This window comes from Mchenga conophoros, linkage group LG8 (genome assembly GCF_057382185.1).
Source record: "Mchenga conophoros isolate Kocher_MC1m ecotype Shallow Benthic linkage group LG8, M_conophoros_male_GT1.1, whole genome shotgun sequence".
In the NCBI taxonomy this organism is placed as follows: Eukaryota; Metazoa; Chordata; class Actinopteri; order Cichliformes; family Cichlidae; genus Mchenga; species Mchenga conophoros.
The window spans coordinates 3,003,440-3,018,101 of NC_140533.1; the positions used below are offsets into that span (position 1 = coordinate 3,003,440).

The 14,662-nt window shown below is 43.4% G+C and overlaps 1 protein-coding gene across 1 annotated transcript in view; it reads left to right on the top strand.

Annotated features, from left to right (window-relative positions):
• LOC146567914 (1-phosphatidylinositol 4,5-bisphosphate phosphodiesterase delta-3-A-like) overlaps positions 1-14,662 on the top strand; it is a 35,005-nt gene that overhangs the window by 5,594 nt on the left and 14,749 nt on the right. The window contains exons 4-10 of the mRNA XM_085283615.1: positions 1,712-1,940; positions 2,173-2,302; positions 6,677-6,902; positions 7,650-7,851; positions 9,882-10,026; positions 12,644-12,796; positions 14,499-14,636. Coding sequence (XP_085139741.1) covers positions 1,712-1,940; positions 2,173-2,302; positions 6,677-6,902; positions 7,650-7,851; positions 9,882-10,026; positions 12,644-12,796; positions 14,499-14,636 — 1,223 coding nt within the window. The remainder of the gene's footprint in view (positions 1-1,711; positions 1,941-2,172; positions 2,303-6,676; positions 6,903-7,649; positions 7,852-9,881; positions 10,027-12,643; positions 12,797-14,498; positions 14,637-14,662) is intronic.

Genomic DNA, 14,662 nt, shown 5'->3' on the forward strand with positions numbered 1-14,662 from the left:
ACAAACATAGAGTCCAAAAGCTGGAAAAGAAAGGCCTACGTGCAGAATCAAGAGGCAGAGGAGACCAAAGGGAAAGGAAAATATGTTCAGAGAGCCGGTCCAAAGGTGATGCAAGGTACAAAGACAGTCCTGTGGGTTGGCCTGGCTGCAGGACAAAGCAGAGAAGCAGTTTTATGGGTTTACCCAAATGAAGAGAGACAGTTCTCGGAGTGAGCCCGGGGCCCAGCAATGGCCGAGGAGGTGGCCAGTAGGCCTGTTTTGGCAGTCGGTGGCCAGTGATGACAGCCAGCAATACCCAGGTTGGAGACCCTTTGGAGGGGGTGAATGGCAGCTGGTGATAAAGGTCATGATCATTCAGGGGGGGTTCGGAGGAGGCTGACATCGGCAGAGGAGACCCCTCCAAAAGCTTGGTTGGAGCCCATTATCAATGGTAGGGATGAGAGTCCCCTAGAGGCAGAGCCCATTTTGAGACTGGGCTGTGATGGGGGCTGGCAATGGCATCAGCATCATCAGCATGCTGGCCTTCAGCCCACAGACTTTTAATATGTGTAGATCCAAAAATCTAGGTAGAAATTCCAAAAAGCTTCCTAAATTCCTCCTTCAGGTCCTTGGAAAGGATTGCTATATCTTCTGCATCCATGTTCTGGTTGCCTTGTTCTGTCATCTTAGTGAAGTGCAGAATGTTAGAACCCACATCCAAAATGTGACAGGACAAGGTTCAAAACATAATGAGAGCCATTTGGTTGAAAAAGACGGAAAAGGTCTATAAATGCAGAGACAAACAGTAAACAGAAATACATGAAACAAAATCCAAAATAACAGGGAAATACATAAGTAGGCAACAGTGTGATACAGTCAGCTTAAAGTGAAAGACAGGTTATACACACATCGGAGCACATTGAGGGCTAAATTAGGAAAACAGATCGGTGAGAAGAAAGCAGTGAAACTAAACAGTGATAGGGGAAGTAAAACTATAAGCACAACACAGAAGGCAAAAGACTTCCAAATTAAAACAGGAAGTTACTAACCACAGAGACAAAGGTGTGGTAACAGTACATAAGAGGAAACTACGGAAACCAGAATAAGCAAAGAACCAAATTCTAAAGAACAAACAAACCAAGAACTGGGTGGAAAACCTAATAGTGTCATGGTCCTGGGTCTTCGAGCTTGGTTCTGGATGTGCTCATTTCTTTGAAATTACAAAAGAGTTGTCTCTGTATATATTGTTCTCTTGTGCTTCTGAGTTTAGTTATAGTCTCGTGTGTGTTATGTTCTGCTTTGCCTTCCTTGCTTTGTTAGTGGATTCTGCTCAGCTGTGTTCTCCAGGTGTTTCACCTTTACCCATATCTCATGGGTATTTAAGCCCCCTGTTTCCTTCTGTCACTTGTTGTGATCTTCCCATAGCTGTGTGCCCTGTCTATTTCTCAGTGTAGTTCTCTAGCTAATGTTCACCAGTATCTGCTTACTTAAGTTCTTTGCATTTTGGTTTGCTGCATGTCCAGGAATAAAGCTGCCTTTTGAGTTCAGTTCTGTTTCTGAGTCCTGCATATTGGGTCCAATTCTCTGCTCACTACACAGTGTATCATAACAAATAATAAACAAAGATAAAAGAAAAAAATCTTAAAACTCTCTGTCAGGACCATAACAATCACAAGGTGTGAATATATTTGAATAATTCTTTGCTCACTTTATTTCTTTCTTCATCCTCCAGTCTCCATCATGGAAGTGGAGTGTGTGCACGAAGGTTGCCAGTCAGAAACATTGCAGCAGATGGTTGGCTCAGTACCTGAAAACCAGTGTTTAACAGTGGTCTTCAAAGGGTCTCGTAAAAGCCTGGATCTCCTCTGCCAAAGCCAAGAAGAAGCTCAGTGCTGGGCCCGTGGCATCCGTACCCTGCAGGAGAGGATGGACAACATGACCCAGAAGGAGAAACTTGACCAATATCCTTGATTTTTGTGGGGGTGGACATACATCCCTGTTCATTTGGATTTATAGAAGCACTACTTTGTGTACATTTAATAATTATCATTATTATTATTATTTAATTATAATTTGTTGACCACTGGGAACCAAGAGATCCAAACTAGAGAGTTAGCACTGTAAGAGGTAACCACTGAGACTTCATGTTAAAATACACCATATGGCTCACCAGTGCTTCCTTGACAGTGTCACCTGGATTCATGCTTATATGAGTCGGGCTGACCGAAACCGCGACGACAAGATGAGCTACGATGAGGTTCAGATTCTGCTGCAGATGATCAATATTGACTTGAATGACCAGTATGCTCGCAGCCTCTTCCAGGTAGCAGAACACACTGCTTAATTTAAGTAATTAAAGTCAATCATTTAAATTAAAGCTAACTTTACGGGTTTATAGCCATTCTGTCTGGAGTATTGATTTCCCCTCTTGGCGCGCAGTGTGGGTTTTTCAGTTATATTGTATACAAATGGTGATGACTTTATTTGGTTAGTACTCAGAGCTTGTGACCATAGGAAAGGGTAGGAACGTAGACTAACCAGTAAATTGACACCTTCACATTTACGCTCAGCTCTCTCTTTATTACAGTGGACTGCCATGTAGTCTGTTTGTTGATCTCATATTCCGCACTCCTCTCACTTGTGAACAAAATCCTGAATGTCGCCCATAGACATTGCCTGATGAGTGCTAATGACTAAATAGAGTGCACCTGTGTGTAATCTAATGTCAGTACAAATACAGCTGCTCTGTGACGGCCTCAGAGGTTGTCTAAGAGAATATTGGGAGCAACAACACCATGAAGTCCAAAGAACACACCAGACAGGTCAGGGATAAAGTTATTGAGAAATTTAAAGCAGGCTTAGGCTACAAAAAGATTTCCCAAGCCTTGAACATCCCACGGAGCACTGTTCAAGCCATCATTCAGAAATGGAAGGAGTATGGCACAACTGTAAACCTACCAAGACAAGGCCGTCCACCTAAACTCACAGGCCCAACAAGGAGAGCGCTGATCAGAAATGCAGCCAAGAGGCCCATGGTGACTCTGGACGAGCTGCAGAGATCTACAGCTCAGGTGGGGGAATCTGTCCACAGGACAACTATTAGTCGTGCACTGCACAAAGTTGGCCTTTATGGAAGAGTGGCAAGAAGAAAGCCATTGTTAACAGAAAACCATAAGAAGTCCCGTTTGCAGTTTGCCACAAGCCATGTGGGGGACACAGCAAACATGTGGAAGAAGCTGCTCTGGTCAGATGAGACCAAAATGCAAAACGCTATGTGTGGCGGAAAACTAACACTGCACATCACTCTGAACACACCATCCCCACTGTCAGATATGGTGGTGGCAGCATCATGCTCTGGGGGGGCTTCTCTTCAGCAGGGACAGGGAAGCTGGTCAGAGTTGATGGGAAGATGGATGGAGCCAAATACAGGGCAACCTTGGAAGAAAACCTCTTGGAGTCGGCAAAAGACTTGAGACTGGGGCGGAGGTTCACCTTCCAGCAGGACAACGACCCTGAACATAAAGCCAGGGCAACAATGGGATGGTTTAAAACAAAACATATCCATGTGTTAGACTGGCCCAGTCAAAGTCCAGATCTAAATCCAATCCAGAATCTGTGGCAAGATCTGAAAACTGCTGTTCACAAACGCTGTCCATCTAATCTGACTGAGCTGGAGCTGTTTCAAAGAAGAATGGGCAAAGATTTCAGTCTGTAGATGTGCAAAGCTGGTAGAGACAGACCCTAAAAGACTGGCAGCTGGAACTGCAGCAAAAGCTGGTTCGACAAAGTGTTGACTCAGGGGCTGAATAATTACACACACCCCACTTTGCAGTTATTTATTTGTAAAAAATGTTTGGAATCATGTATGATTTTCGTTCCACTTCTCACGTGTGCACCACTTTGTGTTGGTCTTTCACCTGGAATTCCAATAAAATTGATTCATGTTTGTGGCTGTAATGTGACAAAATGTGGAAAAGTTCAAGGGGGCCGAATACTTTTGCAAGCCACTGTAGACTCCTCAATTTGGGTTAGTTATTCATCCCACACTTGGAGTGTGCATATGGCGGGGTGTTGCCTCTGGCTCCGCTGCAGTGTGGGGGTGGTTAAGTGGGCTCAAGGTGCAGTGCCAGGGTGGCTGCCAGGGCAGCTGCTGCCACTCAGTAATCAGACTGTCCCTATTTCAGTGACGCAGGGGCTCAAGAGAGGAGCTGAGTGTGGAGTGGAGAAGCAGCTGAAAAGCTGACCTCCTGACATCAGGAAAAAGGATAACGTATTGTTAATAACACCATAAAACTGTCACCTGAGGCTACGTGGGGTCCATTCATTTCACAGTGGTGGTCCCGCAGTCTGCGGCACCTGTGCAGCTGCTGCACCTACTTGGCAGATATAGTGATGCACCAAGAGCAGGCAGCAGTGCACAAAGACCAGCTGAATGAGCTTTGGGCTCAGGCAGAGCAACAAACAAGTGTGCGGGAGAGACTGGACAGGGCAGCCGCACCGCTGCGATCCCCTCCTCTCATGGTGGCCATGCACCGGAAAGGGGACGGGGATGATCCCCAGGTCCTCATGGAGGCGTTCCAGGTTAGTGCTGAGGCATGCCAGTGGCCTGCTGTGGAGTGGGTTCCGCGGCTACTGCTGCTGCTATCCGGAGTGGCCCAGACGGCGGCCGTGATCCTACCCCCCTGTGTCAGGGGGGCATTTTGAGGACGTTCGCCTGGGCTCTCCCCAGAGGACCATTGCAGGCGGTTTTGTGGCAGGCGGGGGATCAGCTGTTCGCCTGGGCTAGTAGGCTGCACAATGCCGCGATGAGATGGCTGCAGCCCGAGCCATCAGAGGGCGAGGCGTGGATGCTCTCAATGATTGTCCTGGAGCAGTTTGTGGAGGGGCTGCCCAGAGAGGCGACATGGTCCGCTGTTACCAGCCCTGGCTGAAGATCACCAACTGGTCAGCAGGCAACCGCCGGTAACTGCGTCGAGGAGGAGGCCCCCTGGCCCAGCCCCAGCGGAGCGACCTCCGCCCCTGCAGTCCTCAAATCTGTCCTAGCGAACCTGCCAACCCGGAGCCGAGCAACAACAGGCACCCGAGCCACAGGGGGTGGCGCAGGCAGCCGGGACACCTGCAACGGGAGTGTCCACTGATGGAGGTCAGGCGGGTGTTCTGGGCCCAACCAGACTTACCGCATATTAGTAAGGTGTCAAGGAGATATACACCAGACTTTGGTGGACATGGCCTGTACGCAGACCCTCGTGCATCAAAGCTTGGTTCACCCCAGAGCATTGTTGGAAGCAAAGTGCGGTTAAGTGTGTGCATGGGAGCATTCACAAATATCACACAATATTTTACAGTGCAGTAGCACGTAGTGTCTGCGCGGCATTCAGCGGTGACATGTACTTCTAGGGAGGATCCGCCGGCACCAGTGATTCACCCGAGGGGAGATTTCCCACTGGAGCAGTCTTATGATGACACCCCACACTCAGCCTTCGACCAAGTGATAGAAATTGATGGTCACCTGGTGTGCCCTGAAGCTGCGCAGGCCTACCCACACTTTGTATTATTGAACAATAGGCTTTATCAAGTGAGTTGTGACACTCACACAGAGGAGGAGTACACCCAGTTGTTGGTGCTGAAAAGCCGTCGAGAAATTATTTTCCAGGCGGCTCATTATAACCCCATTGCAGGGCATATGGGATATGATAAACCTCTGGAGCGAATAATAGCCCAATCTTATTGGCCAGGCCCGAGCAGATGTGCGCTGATGGTATGCGTCATGCAAGGAATGTTAGCTGGTTAACCAGCCAGCTATCGTAAAAGCACCTTTTTGCCCACTACCAATAATGGAAGTGCCGTTTGAGCGCATTGGCATGGACCTCATCAGGCCATTTCACCGAAGGGTACGTGGCTATCGCTTTGTATTAGTTATGGTGGATTATGCAAAGCAACCCTCGGAAGCAGTGATGCTGGGCACCATCTCTGCAAAGAGTGTTGCGCAGGCGCTGTTCAGGGCATCTCTTGAGTTGGCAGCCCAAAAGAGATTCCTGACTGACCAGGGCAGGTCATTCATGTCTCACACACTTAAACAGCTGTACAAATTATTGGGCATGAAATCTAAACCAGGAGAGGAGAGAGATGAATTGGGGCCAGAGATGCCAAATTCAAACATTCCTGCCTCTCTCCATTGTAATAAACATCTCACACAGGGCCAGAGAGTGGATGTTGGTGTATCCAACAGCGTTTTGCAGATGTGTTCTCACCTCTGCACGTCATACTTCGCTCATAGAGCACCATTTTGCATAGGCATGCATAGAGCGACCTGGCGTGGCGGTGTGTTTACAGCCCTACAGGTTACCTGAGCAAGAGGCAAATTGTTGAGAGAATTGCTGAAAATAGGAGTGATAGAAGAGTCAAACAGTGTGTGGTGTAGCCCCTTAGTTCTTGTGGTGAAGAAAGATGGGTCTGTATGGTTCTGTGTGGAATATCCTTATCCGATGCCCCAGGTCGATGAGCTCCTGGACCGGTTAGGCACTGCTCACTTTTTCACAACACTGGATTTTTACGTAGCTATCCCCACCAGGGATAAAAAATAATATAGCAGATACAGGGATATATAGACCAAAAGTGGGTAGAGATAACACCCCCACAGCAAATCATGTTCTATTTGCACATTAACAAACTGCTATTATTTCCGTCTTTCTGATAGAAATGTGACCAGTCAGGTGACGGTCGTCTCGATCATGGAGAGATTGAAGTTTTCTGCAGGGAGTTGTTACGAAGGCCAGAACTGGACATCATATTCATTCGCTACTCTGCAAATGGCTGTGTGCTTTCAGCTGTGGACCTGAGGGATTTCCTAAAGGACCAGGGGGAGGATGCCTCACTCGTTCATGCCCAAAGCCTCATACTCACCTATGAACTTAATGAGTGGGGTACGGTACTAGTAACAATAAATTATAAGATTGGAGAATTAAAATACTTTAAAAATAGCAAAGCTTACCTGACAAATATTCAGCTGTGCTAAAGGATGAAGTTTGTGGTACAAAGGACATTTTGACTGGAAAACACAGTTTGGCCACAACTCAAAGATTCATACACCAAGTCTGACCTGACAACATTTCACATAGATGTCTAATAGGACAGAACAGAATATCACAATGGGATGGGGTAATTCTATATTTATTCCCAGTCTGTCTGAGGGATAAGCAGTAACACATTCTGGCTAGAGCAAATGAAAACACAAGGATTGATGAGGTAAGTGATCAGATAAGCTGAAGTGTTTCAGTTTACATCAGACCTGAAGGAGATTCAAGTCTTTATAGAATAGTCTGTGTATACTGAGTATACATAGGCTGCTCCAGACTGCTCCTCTGTGTGTCTACTGTATTTTCCTGGTATCAATTGACTAATCATAGGCACATGAAGATTAATTCAGACTGATATAAAAAGAGTTGAAAAGCTGTAAATGAGTGAAGAGGATGCAGTCTACATGGATACATCAGCAACCAGTCAACCAGTTTGATTCCTGGCCAGTCGCATCCCTTCTGAATGTCTTCCCCCTCTGTTTCTGTGCTACAAAAAATTAAGGCATTTTTATTATTATTTTTAATTATAAGAATAAAAATGATGTTTATTTAATACCCTATTTTTTAAACTTTGTTTCTCTTTGCCCATTGCAGCCCAGAAGAATAGCTTCATGACTCCCAATGGTTTCACCATGTACATGTTGTCAAAGGAAAACTGTGTGTTTAACCCAGAACACGCTAGAGTTTACCAAGACATGGCACACCCACTGTCGCACTACTTCATCTCCTCGTCCCACAACACCTACCTCACTAAGGACCAGCTGACTGGGAACAGCAGCACAGAGCCTTACATACGGTAACAGCAACAGGGCAGTGATTGTGAACTAGGCCGTGTGCAAATACATTTATTAATTTGGTAACCTACCTATTTCACTATTATTGACAAAGGCAGTATACTATTATTATTGTAGGAGAGGTTTGTACTAAATTATTATACTTTAAATTGTCTCACAAAATTCTGAACAAGGTGAATTAGAATTTTTGTAAAAACCAATCATAACACACAAAATGCAGCAGTACTTGTCAGTCCCCTATAAACAGCTGGATGGCGTTGTCTGGGCTGCCTAGCTAAGCCCACTGACATCATAACTCAGATCAAGATTAGTGTCAGGAATAGGTGGATAAACTACGTAGTGCTTCTTCGCATATCTGCTCTGTTCTCAGAATTGTTCTCAGCTGTTATGACCACTGACAAGTGAAGTGAAAAAGACTGTCACGACTATCACTTCATCCTGGGTGGCTGTAGCTTAGGAGGTAGAGCAGGTGGTCTGCTAATTTGAAGGTTGGTCTCTGGTTGCATGCCAAAGTGTCCTTGGACAAGATACTGACCTCAGAAATTCCCCAGATCTCAATCCAACTTTGGAATGTTCTAGACAAACAAGCCCAATCCATTGAGGCCACAACTGACAACTTGCAGGACTTAAACGATCTGTTGCTAAAATCTTGGTGCCAGATACTGCAACGTGTCTTCAGGGGTGCAATGGAGTCCTCAACAGGTCAGAGCTTTTCTGTGAGCAAAAGGGTATAAACACAATATTAGGCAGGTGGTCATAATGTTGGTGTATATACCTGGGAATTTGGTACTGTTAACAAAAGTTACCATTGACAAATGAACCCACATGTACAAGTTTTAACTAGCTGGCTAACCAACCCCATGTTGGCAATTATACTTTAGTGTAGAAATGTTTATACCATGGCATTGTTCAACATTATACACAAGTTAAAGTCATGGCGCATTACAGCTGGTGAGTTAATTTGGCAAGCCAGATAATTCCACTCACGCATACTTTTACTAAGTATAACTTAACCAAACAAGATACAGTTAGCCAGCCAGCTATAACTCAGCTATTCCGCGTGAATCTGATGGTGCTGTCACGGGTTGCTCTGAGGATCCACTCGCAGGACTCCGGAGTTGTGTTTTAACAGAGACGGTTTATTTACAAGATCTCCACCAAGTGTATTTACAGACAGTGCCAGGATAGTGCTATAAACAAGATGTGAGAGGCAGGGTTCCAGGGAAAACAGGGGAATCACACACGCGCTCACGCCAACCTTTCTCTCTCCGCTAGTGACCAGTCACTCCTTCCACACTCCACACGGGGAAACACGGGGACGGGTCCGGGGAATCTAGAACACAGAGACACACGTTAACTTTCTGAGGCGGAGGCATGGGAAACTTGGGCTCGACGTGTACTGACTAGAGTCCTCACAACAATCCAGCGTTGAACAGCTGACCTCCTCCCTCTAAAATACCAGCTGGTCTGATGAGGCCCAGGTGTTCCCAATCCAGGAAGGCGTGGGCCGAGGGCGTGAAGCCGCCATGAGTTCCGCCCCGGTCAAACAGGAGAGAGAGGGAGAGAGGGGGAGAGAGAGATAGAAAAGGAGAGCCAGGAGTGGGGAGATTATGATCAGCGCCTTGCCGATCCCGCAGGTCGTGACAGGTGCACCATTTGTATTGTTTACTGATGAAGTAGGTGGAAAATGGAAAATGTCAGATAGCTGGCAAATATTCATTGTAAGCAGGCATGCAAGTATGCAAGTAACATTAGCCAAAAAGATCACAGATATAAATTTTCAAAAGCAATCTCTTCTACAAAATACTATATAGCCATTTTGCCTTTATGTACTTTGTTATAGGATTTGATATGCTTAGAACAGTCATATGTTGATGTTACATTTGTCCAAAAAGTAATTAAATGCCATAATTTTTTTAAGTTACTTTAAATTTACTTTACTTCAGAAATATGTAATAAAAGGTGTTTAAGATGTAATTTTTTCTTAACCCAAGGTACACCTTTACTCACAAAGCTTGAATTTGTCTCTTAGAGCTCTAAAACATGGTTGTCGGTGTGTGGAGCTGGACTGTTGGGATGGAGACAAAGGAGAACCAGTTATCTATCATGGACACACACTTACTTCCAAAGTGCCCTTTGTTGAAGTAATTGAGACTATCAATGAGTATGCTTTCAAAGTGAGTACTTCACTGTAACCAAGAGTTCTCTGCAGAAAATGAAATCTTACTGTAGAAATTGTGTAGTATGGTATTTCAAACAATCTAAGCAACTACTGCAGATGTCATTGACTGACTTATTACAGTAGTGTAAATATATTAGAGGGTTAACTAGCTAATTGGAGCCTTGAATGTGTTCTAACAACCAACCATCAGCTGCAAAGTAATGCTCAATAATCAGATTGCTTCCTGTATAGATGCTGCTTTAGTCCACAGATTATAGAATTCTTACCTTGATTACCTGACATTAAAGAGACCACAATGAGCCAAAAACAATTCCTCACACAATCAGCAGAAGCTTCAAATGCTAACACTGTGCTGACATTCTCAATGTTCAGATATGTATATATATAGTTATATATTTGGAACCATCATGAATGACTTCTAGAAGCTAGTTTTGCTCATCTGAATGCATCATTAGTGATGGTAAATATATGTTTGTCCATTCTGATGATTTGACTTATGTCTTGAGATATATAGATATAGATGCTGCTGCTGTATATGTTCTTTGATTTTTACTGCTTGTCCTTCCTCTTGTGTTAGCTTTCTGTTACTGCCTCTTATGTTAACGTGTCAGTTTTGACCGTGCCTCAAATCAGCCAAAACGATACCGTCAAAACAATAATTTATCATCCAATTTGTTTGTTACCTGTTGGTTACCTTCTTCAGCTTCCTTATCTATGAAAAGATTGGTTTTAATGTGGCCCACAGGGCTTTTTTACAGGATACCTTTTCAATCGAAAAAAATGGTAAACTGAACCTCAAGAGATTTTTTATGTTACCTTACTATTAATTACAACTACTAGAATATATCTCTAAAATAATTTGTTTTATTTATTCTTTATTTTAATGTTATTAACTATTGTAAGATCTGTGGTGTTACAGGTCAGTTTAATGCATACATATTTAGTTGGAGAGTTTTTTGGGGACAGTATTAAACAACAATGGTTGTCTCTATAAAGCACATTTTAAAGAAAGTGGAGCCCTGTCCTTCAGGGGTCAGTTCAAGTTTTTTTGTTTTGCTTGCCTTCGTTTTATTGTGTCCACCACGGTAAGTTTCTTCCTGAAGTCCTTATCCAAGGTCATAGATGGTAAAGAAATTGTCGCACATGATATTGTCACGTGTAATCATATTAAGGATTAGAAGTTTTCCTTGATTTTTCACAGGGATACTAATTGCACATTAGTCTGTGTAAGTCTGTAGATTCTGTGCATTGCAGTTTTTGCATCAGCTATGCATGGATTTCTGTGTCTTTTTTGCCAGTCTGGCTGGTGTTATGTTGCCAGATAGAGCATTTTTCCATGAAAGGGACAAAATGTTCATCTGCTGTCACCTCTGCCCTGGGTTGAACATCAGTGGAAGGAGATGCACCAATCTCTCCCATACATCTCTGATGGGGCAAGCTTGTCAGTTTTTGCTCTAGTACCACTGTTGTCAAATCTGAGGACTTTTAATACCATTCAAAAGAAAAAGATTCTGCCTGGCGATGCATCCAGAAACTATCAGTGTTTATAATGCACCAATATAAGCATCCAGATATTCCCAGAGGTGACATTCCAAATGTTGCCATGGACTGTTTTTTCTTTAAAGCATTGTAATAGCAATAATGACTTTTAGGAAAAGTGGTGAAATCAATAACAAATGAAAACATGTCTTGATGTCACGTATTCTTGTCACGGCACACCTGGTAATCCCAGGGGTCATTTTGGTGACATTTTCAGCAGTGGCCCTGCCATGCAAGCCAGGAGATACTGCACTCCAAGAGATGTGACCACTTTTGGATTTGTATGTTTCAGCAGAACAGAAGCAGCTTCAGCACCTGTGACCTCCTCATCAGACTTATCAGATGTATCTTTGTTGTATCCCGTGGTTGACATTCTCTATCATCCAGCTCCTCAGAAACTGGCTTGTCCATATTGCTATGCTGTTTTGTGTCTTCTGGCTAATTCTATTCAAAGATATGATGCAGAACTTGGCTTATTGTAAATCTTCTCATTTTTGCATGCTGCAAACCGGAGATGTATACTCTGCATGTCACCAACATCTTTACATGTCTTACATTTTTATACATTTCCATCTGGATTACCTTTTCAATCAAGCAGTAGGGATAAAAGGGGCTGTTTGTTCTGAGGAGACAAACAGACAGAGAAGCCCCTAACTTCTCTCCGACAGTGTTAGTGAGCTCAGTGTGTTTATGATTTTAGTTTTGGCACTGATTATTTCATAATCTTACATTTTAACTGGGTCAGAACCGACCCTAACAACACAAAAGTCATAACTTTTGCCAAAGCATTTTGTAATTTTGTGAAATTTTTTTTTATTTTATTTTGTTTAAATTGAGGTTCCTGACAAAGTCAAAAAGGCTTGATGCAATAAACAAATTTAAATAGCACTTCTATGCATTTAAAACCTAAAAACAGGTTGGTGCCAACCCTAACACAAGAGGAAGGTGTGTTATAAATCGACATTAGCCACAGTGACAATTTTGCTGACAGGCCAAGTGATAATTTCCTTATTTTTCTCTGGTCTACAGAAAATACTTTTCTCACTGACTTTCCAACATTGTGTCTGTCCCAGTCCTCTCCCTACCCTCTAATCCTGTCTTTGGAGAACCACTGCTCTCTGGAGCAGCAGAAAGTTATGGCTAGACATCTGCACTCCATTCTGGGAGACAAATTTCTAACAAAGCCTCTTGAAGGCCTGGATTCCCACAATTTGCCTTCCCCAGAGGTAAGTAGTCAAGTAGTGAAAGTTCAGTTCCCATTAGCACTACTAAATCCACTGATAGCAAACATAACTTTATGTGGGACATGTAAATATTCCTGGGTTAATTAAACCACATGTAGATTGTTCTCACAATTACAGTTTTCATCAGATTAATAAAGATAAAAATGATCCATACAAAGAGATATATGTATTGTGCTTGATACTTTTCATTGGCAGGTGGACATTGCTGGCTGGATTTCAATGGCCTATAAAAGTTTTTCAGTCTCCAACCACTTTTACAGTTTTTAATCCTCAGCTGTAAAAGGCTGATAGGGTACCGTCATCACTCTGCCAGGCGTGGACACCCAACTTTAAAACATGATAAAGATGGCGACGTAGGATTTTTAAATTAATGCCATAAGTTCATTTACTAAAAACCTCAAATGAATTTGAATCTCGGGGACCTTCACGGTCAGAGGTCTATTTTTCTAAAATTCTTGTGAATACTGTAACTCAAGAAGGAAGTCACCTAGGAGTCTTACATTTATACAATAATTACTAGGAGGCTGAGGTGTAACACTGGCAGCTGTCAGTATTTTTCACAGCTGGTAAGACTGCTTACCATCTTTTATTATAACTGAAACTAATACAATTAAATACATTTGTTCTGACCTCTGATACTTCTGGTAAAACCTTAGAACATTTGTAGCTTTGTTTCAGCCTGGTATGGGAAAACTTGCAGTAAATGTTTCATGTGTCTTTTATCTCTCATGAGATTTTTTCAGAGCCCTTTGACATTTTTCTCATGTAACATAGTTATGCAGTAAGAATTTAATATATTCAAAAGCATTACAGAAAAATGTGAAAGTAGCCCCTTTCATGAGACAATTATTTAGGCCTGTAATCAGTTTTCAGTCTGTGAACATTACTAAATTTTATCTAAAATTTGAGCACTGCTCAGAGAGCTCTATTGGGAAGATTATGCTATAACTGCAGTTACCTTCATGTATCACAAGTGTATAAGTGTAACAAATATGTTTAGAGCTTTACAATAGGAAAAACTTCTCTATACGATAGGAAAAATCTGCGTCTAACTAGGTGAAAATTATGTAACGCTTATCGTGATCAATAGGCAGATCACTAATGCCTCAAAAGGAGAAAGACCAATGGCAGAAAAGGTTAATGTGTGCAGGGTTGGATGTGGCAGCACAGCGGAGGGTGGTCTCCATCTCCTGATTGGCCCTATTGGCCTGGCCATTACTCTGTGCGTGAAAACCAGAACAGAGACTGAACTGGGCTCAGAGGGAAGTACAGAATTTTTTCCAAACTCGGGAAGTGGGGACTGTGGCCTGATATGACATTCAGGCAGAAAACATGGTCAGTGATGAGTTGAGTGGTTTCCAGAACAAAGCGTAGCCTAGCCAGGGCGATGAAATTAGCTGCTTTAGAAAAATGGTCTACAATAGTTAGAATTGGGTTACCTGTTAAGGGGGCTAGTCCAGTGATGAACTCCAAAGCGATGTGGGATCAGGGACATCCCGGCATCGGCAAGGGTTGGAAGAGTACAAACGGAGAAGAGCTGGTGATTGTATTCTGAGCACAGTAGACACATATTCTTTAAAACATGTTCTATTATTAATGTGGGCCACCAGAACAAACATTGTGTGTGTGTGTGTGTGTGTGTGTGTGTGTGTGTGTGTGTGTGTGTGTGTGTGTGTGTGTGTAGGCTCTTAAAGGTAAAGTCCTAGTGAAGGGGAAGAAGGAGAGGTTGGAGGAATGCTCGTCCAGCTCTTCAGACCTCAGTTCCTCAGATGAGGAGACCAGCCGCATAGAAGGGAAACCGAGAAGGAAGGAGGATAAAAAGGTTGGTACGACACTATCCTAGAAACA